Source organism: Zonotrichia leucophrys, chromosome 2, assembly GCF_028769735.1.
Source record: "Zonotrichia leucophrys gambelii isolate GWCS_2022_RI chromosome 2, RI_Zleu_2.0, whole genome shotgun sequence".
NCBI classification, from domain to species: domain Eukaryota; kingdom Metazoa; phylum Chordata; class Aves; order Passeriformes; family Passerellidae; genus Zonotrichia; species Zonotrichia leucophrys.
Window position 1 is genome coordinate 339,355 of NC_088171.1, and position 13,693 is coordinate 353,047.

General features: G+C 70.8%; 1 protein-coding gene across 1 annotated transcript; it reads right to left on the minus strand.

Annotated features, from left to right (window-relative positions):
* Positions 1-276: 276 nt before the first annotated feature.
* Positions 277-13,432, minus strand: NOS3 (nitric oxide synthase 3). The gene is made up of 26 exons (XM_064703697.1): positions 13,217-13,432; positions 11,844-11,946; positions 11,214-11,362; positions 10,540-10,702; positions 9,944-10,035; positions 9,720-9,861; positions 9,368-9,507; positions 8,724-8,898; positions 8,064-8,165; positions 7,661-7,855; positions 6,925-6,998; positions 6,676-6,820; positions 6,436-6,540; positions 5,936-6,003; positions 5,738-5,854; positions 5,264-5,438; positions 5,008-5,137; positions 4,458-4,536; positions 3,925-4,112; positions 3,305-3,483; positions 2,755-2,965; positions 2,436-2,523; positions 1,857-1,978; positions 1,104-1,252; positions 646-840; positions 277-524 (listed from the first exon to the last, which is right to left on the minus strand). Exons 1-26 carry the CDS (start codon positions 13,351-13,353, stop codon positions 402-404), a joined length of 3,546 nt encoding a protein of 1,181 aa, XP_064559767.1. The 5' UTR covers positions 13,354-13,432; the 3' UTR covers positions 277-401.
* Positions 13,433-13,693: the final 261 nt, after the last annotated feature.

A 13,693-nucleotide genomic window follows, 5' to 3' on the forward strand; every position in this document is an offset into this window, starting at 1 on the left:
GTGGCAGTTTGGGGTGACACTGGGGGTTCTGGGCAGGTGGCAGGAGTGGGGCTGGCAGGGGTGCACTCACCTGCAGCCACACAGGTGGGAGGCACAGGACCATGGCCCTCCCCCATTTCCCACCCCTCAGAGCCCCATCTGCGTCCTTTTCCCCCCCTTTCCCACCCCTCAGAGCCCCATCTGTGTCCTTTTCTCCCCGTTTCCCACCCCCGGTGTCTGGAGCGTGGCCAGGTGCCCCCGGCAGTGTCACAAAGCCCATCCCTCCCCAGTGCCACCTCCCCTGCCCCCGGTGCCACCGCAGGAGCCGAAGTGTCGGGCCGGGGGTATCAAAACTAAACCTTTACTGGGGGTGGCGGGCGGGGGCCCGGCCGCAGGGCCCCGTGTCCCCGTGTCCCCGTGTCTCAGGGGCCGGGCCCCGGCGGGCGCCGCTCCTGCAGGGAGAAGGACTGGCTGCGGATGCGCAGGGCCACCTCCTGCGTGCGGAACGTCAGCCCGAAGATGTCCTCGTGGTAGCGGTTCTTGTCCTGCGGGACAGGCGTCAGGCCGGGGCCGGCCACCCCCGCCGTGTGTCCCCGGGGTGTCCCCAGGGGTGTCCCCAGGGGTGTCCCCAGGGTGTCCACAGGGTGTCCCGGTCCCAGCCCTTACCCTCAGCTCGCTGATGACGTCCCCCGCCTGGCCCAGCGACATGTGGCCCTCCTGGGCCAGGATGTGCTGCACGGTCTGCAGCACCTCGGTGGCCATGGTGACATCCCCGCACACGTACATGTGGCCCCCGCGCTGGCAGAGCACCTGGTGCACCTCGGCCGCCAGCTGTGCCCGCAGCACGTCCTGCACGTACGTCTGGGGACACACGGGCACCGTGGCAGCCTGTCCCCAGTGCCCATCGCCGCCCTGAGCCTCTGTGTGCTGTCCCTGTCTGTGCCACCTGCAGCTCTGGCTTAGTGTCCCCCAGCAATCCCTGTCCCCTCCGTTTCCATCTGCACCCTGTCCTTGTCCCCATCTCCGTGCCCACCCCAGCCCGTCCCCGGCTCCATGCCCACCCCAGCCCGTCCCCCCTCGGTCCCCCCTCGGTCCCCCCGGTGGCAGCGCTGTCCCTGTCGCACCTTGGGGCAGCCGGGCTCTCGGGAGAAGGCGGTGAGCACCTGGCTAAGCGCGCCCTGCTGCCGCGCCTCCTCCATCTCCTCGCGGTAGATGTGGTCCAGGGCGGAGGAGCGGCACCCGAACACCAGCACCATGGGGCCCAGGGGGCCACCTGCAGGGGACAGTGGCCTAGTGTCCCACAGCCCCGCTCAGCCCTGTCCTGCAGCCCCCTTTTCCCCTTGTCCCCAGTCTCCATCCCCTCACCCGTGTCCCCACATCCCCAGTCTCCATCCCCTTCCCTACGTCCCCAACCTTTTTGTCACTGTCGCCACATCTCTTGTCCCCCATCCCAGTGCCACCATGTCCCTGTGCCCATGTCCCCATGTCACTCCCGCATCCCTCTCATCCCCAGGTCCCTGTCCCTGTTCCCCCATCCTCACCCCCATGTCACTATTTCTCCATCCCCTTCTCCTGGCCCCCCATGACCCCTGTACCCTGCCCAGCCCGCCATTTCCCTTGTGTGCCCCATGTCCCCCGTGTCCCCCGTGTCCCCTGTGTGTCGGTGTCCCCCCGTGTCCCCCGTGTCCCCTGTGTCCCTGTCCCCCGTGTCCCCCATGTGTCCCGTGTGCCCCGTGTCCCCTGTCACTGTCCCTTGTGTGCCCCGTGTCCCCAGTGTTCCCTGTGTCCCCCATGTCCCCAGTGTCCCTGTCCCCCCCCATGTCCCCTGTGCCCCCCCATGTCCCCGTGTTCCCCGGTGTCCCCGGTCTGTGTCCCACCTCCGTTGCGCAGGAGCTGCAGCCGGTGCTGCCAGAAGCTGCGGAAGGGCGCCACGCCGGTGCCGGGCCCCACGAGGATGCAGGGGGTGTCGGGGGCGGGCGGCAGCCGGAACGAGGGGGCTCTGCGGGAGCCGGGGGTCACCGGGGGGGCTCGGGGCCAGACCCGGCCGGGGGGGGCGGGAAATGGGGCGGGGGGTGGGCTGGGGGCGGGGGGGGGGTGGGCTGGGACATGCAGGGGAGCAGTTGAGGGGGACAGACAGGGATGGGGACAGGGAAGGCAGGGACAGAGACAGGGAGGGCAGGGACGGGGACGGGGATGGCAGGACGGGGACATAGAGGGCAGGCGAGGGGACAGGGATGGCAGGCAGGGGACAGGGAGGGCAGAGACAGGGACGGGGATGGCAGGAGGGGGACATGGAGGGCAGGCGAGGGGACAGGGAGGGCAGGGACAGGGACAGGGATAGGGAGGGCAGGACGGGGACAGGGAGGGCAGGGACAGGGACAGGGCGGGGATAGGGAGGGCAGGATGGGGACAGGGATGGCGGGCAGGGGACAGACAGCAGGACAGCAATCCCTCACCCCCGGATGAAGGCTGGCACGGTGTCCCCCGGCTGCAGCCGCGCCAGCCACGTGGAGCAGACGCCGTAGTGGAGCGGACCCTGCCCGTCTGTGGGGACCAGAGGAGACCGGTGGGGCTGTGCTGGGGAGGCGGCCCCAAGGCAGCCCCTCACAGAGCCCCCGCAGGAGGTGGGGACCCCTCTGTGCCCGGATGGGGATTTGAAGATACTCTGGGGACACTGGAGATGTTCTGGGAACACTGGAGGTGCCCTGGAACCCCTGGAGGCCCCGGAGGTGCCCTGGCCGTGCCCCCCTCCCGTGCCCACCCCGGCCCGCTCACTCTCGCTGTGGTAGGTGACCACGGCCACGGTGAGGTGGATCTCGCCCGGGTGGGCGCCGGGCGCGGAGCTGATGGAGTAGTAGCGGGGCTGGAGCAGCGGGAGCTGGGAGAGCAGCAGCGCGGCGGGCAGAGCCACGGACGGGAACTCGGCCAGCACCTCGGGCAGCGTCGGGCACCGGAACCACTTCCACTCCTCGTACAGCCGAGCGTCCTGCGGGCACCAGGCTGGCACAGCGGGCACCCCAGCGCCGGGCACCGGGCACCGCCAGCGCTGGGCACCGGCCCGGGGAGCGGGGCAGCACCCGGGATCCAGTGAGGGAGCAGGGCAGCATCCCGGTATCAGGGACGGGATCAGCATCCCGGTATCAGGGACGGGATCAGCATCCCGGGATCAGGGAGGGGTTCAGCATCCCGGTATCCCGGCTGCGAGGTAGCTGCCATCCCAGCAGCCCAGTATCCCGGTCAGAGAGGGGGAGCCGGCCCCCCGTATCCCCCAGCCCCCCCAGCCCCCCCAGCCCCTCTCCAAGCAGTGTCCCCCCGTTCCCCAGACCTGCGCCAGGCGCTGCAGCCGCTCTCGCTCGGCGGGGTCCCGCGCCAGCGAGCCCAGGAGCTGCAGGAACTGGGGCGTCGGGGGCGCCGCCACGTCCAGGTAGAAGGTGAGAGCCTGGGCCAGGGTGCAGGGGGGCAGCCGGGGCTGCAGCACCCAGCGGGGCCCGGGGCTGGACCCGCCTGGGGACGGGGGATTGTGGCTCAGTTCTGTCCTGTGTCCTGCCCAGGGCCCTTCCTCTTCTCCGTCTTCCTCCCCTCCCTCCCCCCGCCAAGTCCTATCCCCTTTGTCTTCCTCTTCCTCACTCCCTTCCCATTCCTTTCCCCAGCCCCTTCCTCTCTCTTCCCCTGCCCCAATTTATTCCCTTTCCCCTTCCTCTTCCTCTTCCCAATCCTCAGCCCCCCGCTTCCCCCCCATATTCCCGCGGTCCGGGACAGCGGGACTCCCTCCGGTCCCCCCTCCCGTCCCCCTCCTGTCCCCCTTCTGTTCCCTCCTGTCCCCCTCCTGTCCCCTCCCGACCCTCTCCGGTACCGGTGAAATCTCCATCACTCCTCTGTGACTGGGATCCCCCCAATCCCCCCGTGCCCGAGGGGTTCCCCCCAGCCCCCCCGTGCCCCCCGTACCGGCGGGGTCCCCGTCGCGGCTCTCCAGGCCCAGGGGCTGCTCGGGGCCCGGCGCATCCTCCACCCTGTCCAGCACGGCCCGCACCAGCTCCTCGCGGTTGGCGGGGAACACGCCCAGGTGGTCCCCGGGCAGGTGCGGCAGCCCCGCCTGCTCCGCGCAGCCCACCCGCACCAGCAGCGTCTGCCGGCTGCGGGCAGCGGTCAGCGGGCACGGGGGGTGCCAGGGGTCAGGGGGCACAGGGGGCACGGGGGGTGCCAGGGGAGTAAGGGACGGGTCAGGGGGGTGCCAGGGGAATAAGGGAGGGGTCAGGGGGGCACGGGGGGTGCCAGGGGCACCGCGGGGTGAAGGAGCGGTCAGGGGAGCACGGGGCAGGGGCAGACACGGGATGGGGGCACGGGGGAAAAGCGGCCCCGGGGGTCCCGCCAATGGGGGCGCCCTGCCGATCTGCGGACCCCGGGGTGCCGGGAGTGCGGAGGGGGACGGGAGATCCCGAGGGGGGGCAGGGGGGGATCCCTGCTCGGGGAAACCTCACCTGGACTCCTCACTCTGCAGGTTCTCCACGGACAGCACCGAGCAGGGGAACACCTGGCGCTTGTGCAGCTGGGACAGCCCTGGGGGGCGTGGGGGGGTCACGGGGGGCTGGGGGCACGGGGGGCTGGGGAGGCTGGGGACACGGGGGGGACACAGGGGGACATGTGGGGCTGGATGGTGCTGAGGGGTCACGGAGGGGCTAGGGAGGAGCAGGGGTTTGGGGGACATGGGGGGCTGGGGTAGAACAGGGGTTTGTGGGGACACAGTGGGGCTCAGGGGCTGGGAGTTGTGGGGTCATGAGAAGGCTGGGGGGAACCAAAGGGTCTTGGGGAGGGCATGAGGGGGCAGGAGGAGTCCCTGGGGGGCTTGGGGCCGACCCCACAGAGCTGTGGGGTGCGAGGGGATCCCCAGGGTGCTCGGGGGGCGCTGTGGGGTGTGAGGGGATCCCCAGGGTGCCCAGGGTGCCCCGGGGCAGGGGTCGGTGCTCGGTGGGGGTGACGCGGGCAGCCGGGGGTCCCGCAGGGTCTGGGGGGTCCCGGGGCAGTCGGTACCGGCCAGGGTCTCGGTGGCCTGGGGCTGCGGCACCAGCCGGTGCCTCTGGCGCTTCCAGCCCTGGGGGGGGGCGAAGAGCTCCTCGGCGCCCCCCGCCCCGTCCCCCACGCAGAACGTCTCGCAGGCAGCCTGGGGGCACGGGGGGCCGTGGGTGCCGGGCGGGGGGCGGTGCGTGACCCCCAGCCCGGTACCTGAAGGAGAGGGCAGAGCGCCCCCTCAGGTGCAGAGCGGCCCCCCAGCCCCCCAGCCCCGTACCTGGAACACCTGGCGGGCCCAGGTGCGGAACGACTCCTCCTGCGCGCACAGCTCGTCGCCCTCGCCCAGGGGCAGCAGCCGCTCCCCGCCCAGCTCCTCCAGCCGCGTGTCCACGGCCCGCGCGAACGCGCAGAAGTGGGGGTACGCCCGGGAGCCCAGCCCGAACACCGCGAACCTGGGGAACGGGGGGTGAGGGTGCCCAGGGTGTGGGGGTACGCCCGGGACCCCAACCTGGGCAGGGATCCCCAAAGGGCTCTGGCCATTATCAGGCCATTACATGAGGGGGTCACGGGGGCATCTCGGGGCAGCTCCTGACCCCACCCACACCAGCAGGGCAGACATGCCCATCCGGTTCCCACCCCGTGCCCACCCCGTGCCCATCCCGTGCCCACCCCGTGCCCATCCCGTGCCCATCCCGTGCCCATCCCGTGCCCACCCCGTGCCCATCCCGTGCCCATCCCGTGCCCTCCGTACCGCAGGGCTCCCAAGTGTCCTGCACTGTCTGTGTTGCTCAGCTGCCGCCGCTTCTTCTTCCAGGAGGACACGAGCTGGTCGGACTGGGAGACGCTGTTGAAGCGCAGCTTGTAGCTCCTGGGGGTGTGAGCAGGGTCAGGGGGTCGGGGGGTCCTGCCCGGGCCCAGCAGGGACCCCCGGGACCCCCAGAGTTCTCACATGGGCGGCTCTGCCTGGGAGGTGCCAGTGTAGGGTGATGTCATCTCCATCAGCGCCTTGGAGAAGCTCTGTGGGGGCAGGATGTCACCCCCATGTCCCATCCCCACACCATCCTCATCCCAGCCCTATTCCATCTTCAACCTCAGTCCCATCCTTATCCCCGTCCCCATTCCCATCCCATCTCCAACCCCAGCCCTATTCCATCTCCAACCTCAATCCCAGCCCAGCCCAGCCCATCCCATCCCCAGCCCCATCTCATCTCCAACCTCAACGTCCTTCCATCCCATCCCTATCACACCTCCATCACATCCTCATCCTTAACCCCATCCCTATCATATCCCCATCCCCACCCCATCCTTATCCCATCTCCATCCCCAGCCCTATTCCATCTCCATCCTCAATCCCATCCCATCTTCATCCAAAACCCCATTCCCATCCCATCCCATCCCATCCCATCCCATCCCATCCCATCCCATTATCCCACCCCACCCCACCCATACCTCAGCACACTCTGGAGGGTCCCCATTCCCAAACGTGCTGGTGACCACCAAGACCAGGCTCTCGTGCTCCAGGGCCACCACGTCATACTCATCCATGCACAGCACCTTGATGGCAATGCAGGGTCAGGATCTCCCCGCAGCGCTGCTCCTCCCCTCACCCAAACCCCCCCTGGGGCATTTGTGGGGCGGTGGGCAAGGGGAGCCACCCCAGCCCTGCCCCCTGTGCCCTCTGTGCCACACCTTGGGGTCGAAGGCGCGGCGGAAGAGCTGGCACAGGTTCCAGGCGTAGGTGCGCGACTTGCCGGTCTCGGTGCCGTACAGGATGGTGGCCTTGACGCGCCGCGCCATCACCTGCCCCATCAGCTTGGCCGAGATCTTCACGGCGCTGTGGGGCACCGCGGGGTCAGCGCGGGGTCCCCGGGGCACTGTGGGGTCAGCACGGGACCCCCGGGGCCCCAGAACTCCCATGGGATCCTGGGGTGCACCTACTTGGCCACCTCCTTGAAGGTCTTCCTCCGGGTGACAGTGGTGCCCTTGGACACGTAAACCTTCCAGGCGTCGGGCTGGGGGCGGGACAGGGCAGTTGTGGGGTGGGAGGGGGCAGTTGTGGGGCAGGAGGGGTGGAGGGGCATTGTGAGGGGAGGGGTTGGGGTGTGTGGGATTGGGGGGTGGGTTGGCTGTGGGGAAGAGGGGTCAGGGGTCTGTGGGATTGGGGATTGAGGGTTGGCTGTGGGGAAGAGGGGTCAGGGGCCTGTGGGATTGGGGATGGAGGGTTGGCTGTGGGGAATAGGGGTCAGGGGTCTGTGGGGCCGGACCCACCCGGTAACAGAATGTGAAATAGGGGTCATGGGGGTCGTGAGGGCTCCTGGGGGGCTGGAAGGGGCTGAGGGAGAGCCCAGCTGGGGCTGGCCTATTCCAGGGGGGGCTCAGGGGCTGCTGTGTGGTGGTCCCGATGCCCCTGTGGGGTGGATGCCAGTGCAGGGGATGCAGAGGGTTGGGGGTCCCGCAGGGATCAGCCATGCCCATCTGGGCAGTCCCAGAGAGTCCGGGGGCTCCAGGGGGCTCAGTGCCCTGGGGCTTCACCTCCAGCCCTGGCAGGGGGCACGGGGGCTGGGGGGGCAGGGAGGATCTGTGGGTCCAACCCCACACCTGACAGCAGGAGGGGGCTGTGGGGCAGGAGCTGTGGGGCAGATCTGTGGGGCAGATGTGTGTGGCGGAGTCCCACCTGGTAGCGGAAGGCGGGGCTCAGCTGGTAGTTGACCATCTCCTGGTGGAACACGGGGGTGAGGCTGCCCGAGAGGGGCGGCACGATCCAGGCCCAGTCCGCGGGACACCCGCCCCGCGCCCGCCCCTCGGCCGCCAGGTGCTTCATGAACGACTCGGTGGCCGCGTGGTGGTCCACGATGGTCACCTGGGCCACCTGCGGAGACAGGGGCGGTGGGCACGGGGGCTGCTCTGGGGACAGGGGCACAGGGACTGGGGGATCCCGTGGCCCTGAGTGTCCCATTAGGGGGATCCCAGCAGTGTGGGGATCCCAGAAAGGGGGATCCCAGCAGTGTGGGGGTCCCGGCCCAGAGGATCCCAGCAATGCAGGGGTCCCGGCGCTGGGGGTCCCACGGGGGTCCCACCTGGAAGCTGTGCAGCACGGCCACGTTCACCTCCACAGCCGCCCGGTCCTTCCAGAGGGACGAGCTGGTCCCCGTGTCCAGCCCCATGCGCTGGGCCACCTCCTGCGGGGGCAGCAGGGCAGGGTCGGCCAGGGGGTCCCCGAGGGTCCCGGATGGGGTCCCAGTGGGGTCCTGTTCGGGGTACCAGGGGGCTCTGGGGGGAATCCTGGGGGAGGTCCCAGGAGTGATCCAAGCATTGTCCTGGTGGGAGTCTCGGGGGGTTCTGATGAGGGTCCCTGGATGGGCCTGAAGGGGGTCCCAGAGTGGTCCCAGTGGGGGTCTCGGGGGGGCTCAATGTGGGTTCCAAGGGAAATACTGGGGACTACTGGGGGCTCCCAGGAGGGGTCGTGGGGGGACCCCAGTGGAGTCCCAGGGGGGGTCCAGGGTCATCCCTGTGTAGTCCCAGTGCAGCCCCAGGGTCCCAGTGAAGCTCTGGGGGTCTCTGTGGGGTCCCAGTGCAACCCGAGGGTCCCTGTAGAGCCCCAGGGGTCCCTGTGTGGTCCCAGCGCTGTCCCGGGGTCTCAGTGCAGCCCCGGGGTCCCTGTGGGGTCCCATCCAGCCCCAGGATCCCAGCGCAGCCCCGGTTTCCCAGCGCAGCCCCGCGGTCCCCGCGCAGCTCACGGGCAGCACGTCGTAGCGGTGGCGGTCGCAGAGGTTGCGGGAGCCGATCTCGGTGCCCATGTACCAGCCGTTGAAGGGCGCCGCGGGGAACTCGAGCCCCCCGATCTCCAGCAGCAGGTTGGCCACGGCCGGCAGGGCGTGCCAGCGCAGCCCCAGCTCCGAGAACCACTCCAGCCTGGGGGCACGGTTAGGGTTCCCGCACACCCACACTGCCCCAGAGCCCCCCGAACGGGCACCCGGCCTGCATCGCACCCCGCATCCCACCAGGGGAGGGTCACACACCCACGGCTCCATCAGGGGGGCTCAGCACCCCGGTACTCCAGGATCCGGCCCAGAAGGGGATTCACAAACCGGTACCCCAGCCCGGGAGGACGCCGATGTTCCAATGCCCGTCAGGGATGGGATCAGACCCGCGGCTGCTCCCTGTCCCCAGCGCTGTTCCCCACCGTCATCCCCACTCCATCCCCTCTCCAGACCCCGCGGCTGCTCCCTGCTCCCAGCGCGGTTCCCCACTCTCATCCCCACTCCCATCCCCACTCCATCCCCTCTCCAGACCCTCCCCAGGGGTGGCCCCGTGTGACCCCAGCCCGGTCACCGGGGCAGTCCCTTGGCCCGGGGGGTTCCGGGGTCGCAGCCGCACTCACGTGGGGTGGTGCAGCGGCACCTCGAGCACCAGCTCCGGCGGCAGCGGGAACAGCTCGGGGGACTCGTCGGGGCCCTGCAGCAGCAGCGGCAGCACGTCGAAGCGGCCCCCGCCGGGGGTCCAGCCGTGTTGGATGCAGAGCTGGGGGCGGACAGCGTCAGGGGGGGCTCCAGGAGGTGTTGGGGGCGCGGGGATTGGGGGGAGATGAAGGCATTGGGGGGATGTAGCAGTATACGGGGGAGAAGGGAGAGAGACGGAGTGGGAATGGAGAGAACACTGAGGTGGGGATGGAGAGTGAAGAGAGGAGGGTGGGGAGGCGCTGAGGGGTTCTGGGGGCGCAGGGGTGCCCCCACCTCGGTGATGTCCACGTTGGCAGGGTCTCCCATCACGGAGCCGTCGGGCTGCCGGTAGCCCGCGTAGCGGATCAGCTGCGGGTTCCAGATGCGGAAATCGCCGCGGCCCGGAGCCCGCGGGGGGAAGATGGTGATGGCGGACCTGGGGGGGCCGGGGGGGCCGTCAGGGACACCCTGCGGCCGCGGGGGCCGGGGGGCGCAGGGAGGGGCCGGGGGATGCTCACCGGATGTTGCCGCGGTTGGTGGCGAACTGGATGTGCGAGCAGAGGAGGCTGAACATCTCCGGCAGCCCTGCGCAGTCCCGGGCATCGAACACCTGCGGGGGACAGGGGGTGTGGGGGACACCTGCGGGCAGCTGGGATGGGGGAGCCCCCGGGGGAATCTGCGGCTCCAATCCTTTGGGAGGGGTCCCCTTGGGGCGGGGGTGCCGTGGGGCCTTTGTAGGGGCGGGAGCTCCCTGTGGAACCGGGATCCCGTAGGATGGGGTTCCATGAGTCAGGGTCCCGTGCTACAGGTGCGAGGCAGGGTCTCTGTGGGGTGGGGTGGGGGTCACAACGGGACACGGAACTTGGGATGGGGGTCCCCGCGGTGTGGGGGTGACCATGGGGGTGTTGGTGCCTGTGTGAGATGGGGTGGGGTGAGTTGGGCTGTCTCTGCTTTGGTGTCCCGGGGAGGCTGATGTGTGCGGTGTCCCCGGGAGTTTGAGGTGTGCGGTGTCCCCGGGAGTTTGAGGTGTCCCAAGGGGTTTGATGTGAGCAGTGTCCCCACGAGTCTGAGGTGCGCGGTGTCCCCGTGGCTGCCCTGGCCGAGGCTCCCGCACCTGCAGCTTGTTCCACTGGATGCGGCCCACGCAGCGCGCCGCGTTCCGCCAGGCCTGCTTGGCGCCGAACGTCAGCTCGGGCTCCCGCAGCCGGTACGAGCCCGAGGCCGCGATGTCCGCCGCCACCTCCCGCAGCCGCTGCGTGTGCGCCGCGGAGTTCTCCCTGCGGGGGCACCCTCAGCACCCGCAGCCGCCGGGAGCACCCCCAGCACCCCCAGACACGGGCACCCTCGGGGGTTGGGGGGCCAAGCAGCGACACGGGTGTGGGGTGCTCTGGGGTAAGGATGGGGATATGGGATGGCCCAGGGCAGGGATGGGGGGTCTGGGGGTGCTTTGGGGGAGAGGTGGGGACATGGGGCACCCCAGGGCACCTCAGGATCTATGGGGGGGTACCCTGGCGTGCAGGTGGGGATGTGGAGTGCTCTGGGCAGGCATGGGTATTGGGGTGTCCCAGAACAGGAGTAGGGATATGGAGGTGTTTTGGGCAGGGGTGGGGCTATGGGGTGCCCTGGGGCTGTGGGGTGCCCTGGCTCAGGGGAGGTCCAGGCTGTGGGGTGCTCTGGGGTGGAGATGGGGCAGGCTTGGGGCTGGGCTGTGTGTGCCCCGGGGCCGCGGGGTGCCCGTGCCCGCTCTGGGGGTGCCCGTGCCCGCTGCGGGGTCCCGCCCGCGCTCACCGCCTCAGGGACACGTAGTACTGGGTGATGAAGTCCCGGGCCAGCTCCAGCAGCTCCTCGGGCGGTCGCGTCCCCTCGGGGGTGGGCGCGGGCAGCGGCCGCGGCAGCACCAGCGAGCCCAGGCAGCGCAGCCCCGAGCAGGGCAGCTCCTGGGGGGCACCGGCTGAGCCCCGGCACGGACCTCCCGTCCCTGTGTCCCCTCCCGCACCCTGCCCCGCCCACGCCTGTCACCCCACAAACCTGCACCCCCAGCCCTGCCGCTGACTGCCCCCCATCTGCCTCCTGTCCTGCAGCCCCTCAGTGCCCAACTCCAACCTGCACCGCCATCCCCTGCCGCTGTCCCTGCCCTCCGCCCGCCTTTTCCCTTCAGCTGCACAACCTGCTCCCGTGTCCCCGTGCCCGTGTCCCCACTCCCGTGCCCCCCAGCCGCACACCCCACTCCCGTGCCCCCATTCCCGTGCCCCCATGCCCGTGCCCCCATGCCCATGTCCCCATTCCCGTTCGCCCACTCCCGTGCCCCCATGCCCCCGTGCCCATGTCCCCATTCCCGTGCCCCCGTGCCCTCCATGCCCATGTCCCCTCTCCCGTGCCCCCATTCCCGTGCCCCCAGCCGCTCCCGTGCCCCCGTACCTGTCCCGCCGTGGCACACAGCGTGTCGTAGCTGATGCTCCCGGTCTCCCAGTTCTTCAGGCGGGCGAAGCGGGGCGGCTCGGCCGGGGAAGAGGGCACCGGGCTGGGGGGGGGACACGGGGCACCCCTGAGAGCTGCCCGGCCACGGGGGGCCCAGCCGGGGGTCTCGGGGGGCTTGGGGAGGAACGCGTGCCCCTCTCCATATTTGCTCCGGCGGCTCGGGCCCGGGACCCCTCGGTGCGGGGGAGGGACAGGAGGGGAGGGGAGCGGGGCCTGGGCTGTGGCGGGGACAGCGGGGCAGGGCCGGGGGCTCCCCCAACATCTGCTGCTGCTGGGGGTCCCGATGCACCGCCGGTGGATGGGGAGCGGCAGGGGATGGAGGGCAGGGGATGGGGAGGCTCAGAGGATGGGGGGGGACTCGGAGCGGGGGGCACAGGCTGGGGGGCTGAGCTGGGGGGATCAGGGGGTGCAGGGATCAGGGGATGAGGGCTGAGCTGGGAAGTGAGGGATTGGGAGATCAGGATATGGGGGGCAGAGCTGGGGGCGTCAAGGGGTGCGGGGATCAGGGGACGGGGGGCGAGCTGAGGGGCTCAGGGGGTGAGGGGAACAGGAGACGGGGGATCAGGGGGTGCGGGGATTCAGGGGACGGGGAACAGGAGATGGGGGGCTGATCTGGGAAGTCCCGGAATGGGAGATCAGGATATGGGGGGCTGAGTCGGAGGGGTCAGGAGTTGAGGGGTCAGAGGGCGGAGGGGGCGCGGGGCGTTCCTGGCCCTCGTGTGAGTGCGAACAATGGCCATGAGTCACAGCGGGCTCCGGGCCACCGCGGGGGGAGGACACGACACGCCCCCCGTCCCATGCCCGTCCCCTCCGAGCCCCTCCGAGGCGTGGGGTCCCCGTGCCTCCATCCTCACTGCACCCCACAGACCCCTCCCCAAATGTCCCCCATGTGCCCCCAGATGCCGCTCGGCCCAGGGCACCGTGGGTCCCCGGGCCATGCCGTGGGACAGGGGACACTGTCACGGCGTCACGGGCAGCGGGCACAGCGCTCTGCCGCCAGCGGGCTCCGTGTTCTGCCCCAGTGCCCCACGCCAGCCACCCCATCGGGGAATCAGGGACACCTCCACCGTGGGGACACCTCCACCGTGGGGACACCTCCACGGCTGGGACACCTCCACGGCCGGGACACCCCCACTGCAGGGACACCTCCGCGGCCGGGACACGTCTCCGGTGGACTCGGGCCATGCGCGAACGTCCCCGCGAGCGAGGAGGGGTCCCCGCCGAGGCTCGGAGCTGCGGCAGGTGAGTGCCGGTGCCCCGGTGCCCCGTCCGTCCTTCCCAGCCCGTTCTCCCCGTCCCACCCGGGCTCCTACCTGGGGGGCTCGGTGACAGCGGCGGGGGCGGCGGGGCCGGGGGGGTCCTCGGGCGTGGGGCCGCGCGGGCGCGAGCAGAGGCCGAGGCCGGGGCAGGCTCGGGGGGCTCCGGGCAGGACCCCCGGCAGGTTCCCCATCGCGGCCCCTCTGAGCCGGGAGCGGCCGCTTCCCGCTTCCTACTGCCCGGGGAAGTGGTGACGAGGCCGCGACGCCCCCGCCCCGCACACAATGGGCACCGCCACCGTCACCGCCGCCACCGGCACCGCCACGCGGCTGGGACACACCGGGGACCCCGCCGGGGGCAGTGGAACCCGATCTGCCCTGTGGGCCCTGGCGTGTGGCCGTGGGGAGGGAGCGATGGCACCCGGAGAGGGGACACGGCACTCACGGGGGGGACATGGCCCTTGGGGGGTCTTGGGAACACACATGGCACCCGGGTGGGACATGGAGCTGGGGGGGATATATGGCCCTGGGGGA

Bases quoted from the DNA above. Each gene is read 5' to 3' on its own strand.
- NOS3 (XM_064703697.1), bottom strand. From the start codon at position 13,353: ATGGGGAACCTGCCGGGGGTCCTGCCCGGAGCCCCCCGAGCCTGCCCC. The intron at 5,138-5,263 runs GTACGGGGCTGG...CCGTGCCCCCAG, and splicing joins GGGCCCGCCAGGTGTTCCAG to GCTGCCTGCGAGACGTTCTG. The intron at 2,966-3,304 runs GTCTGGGGAACG...TGGTGCCCGCAG, and splicing joins GGCTGCAGCGCCTGGCGCAG to GACGCTCGGCTGTACGAGGA.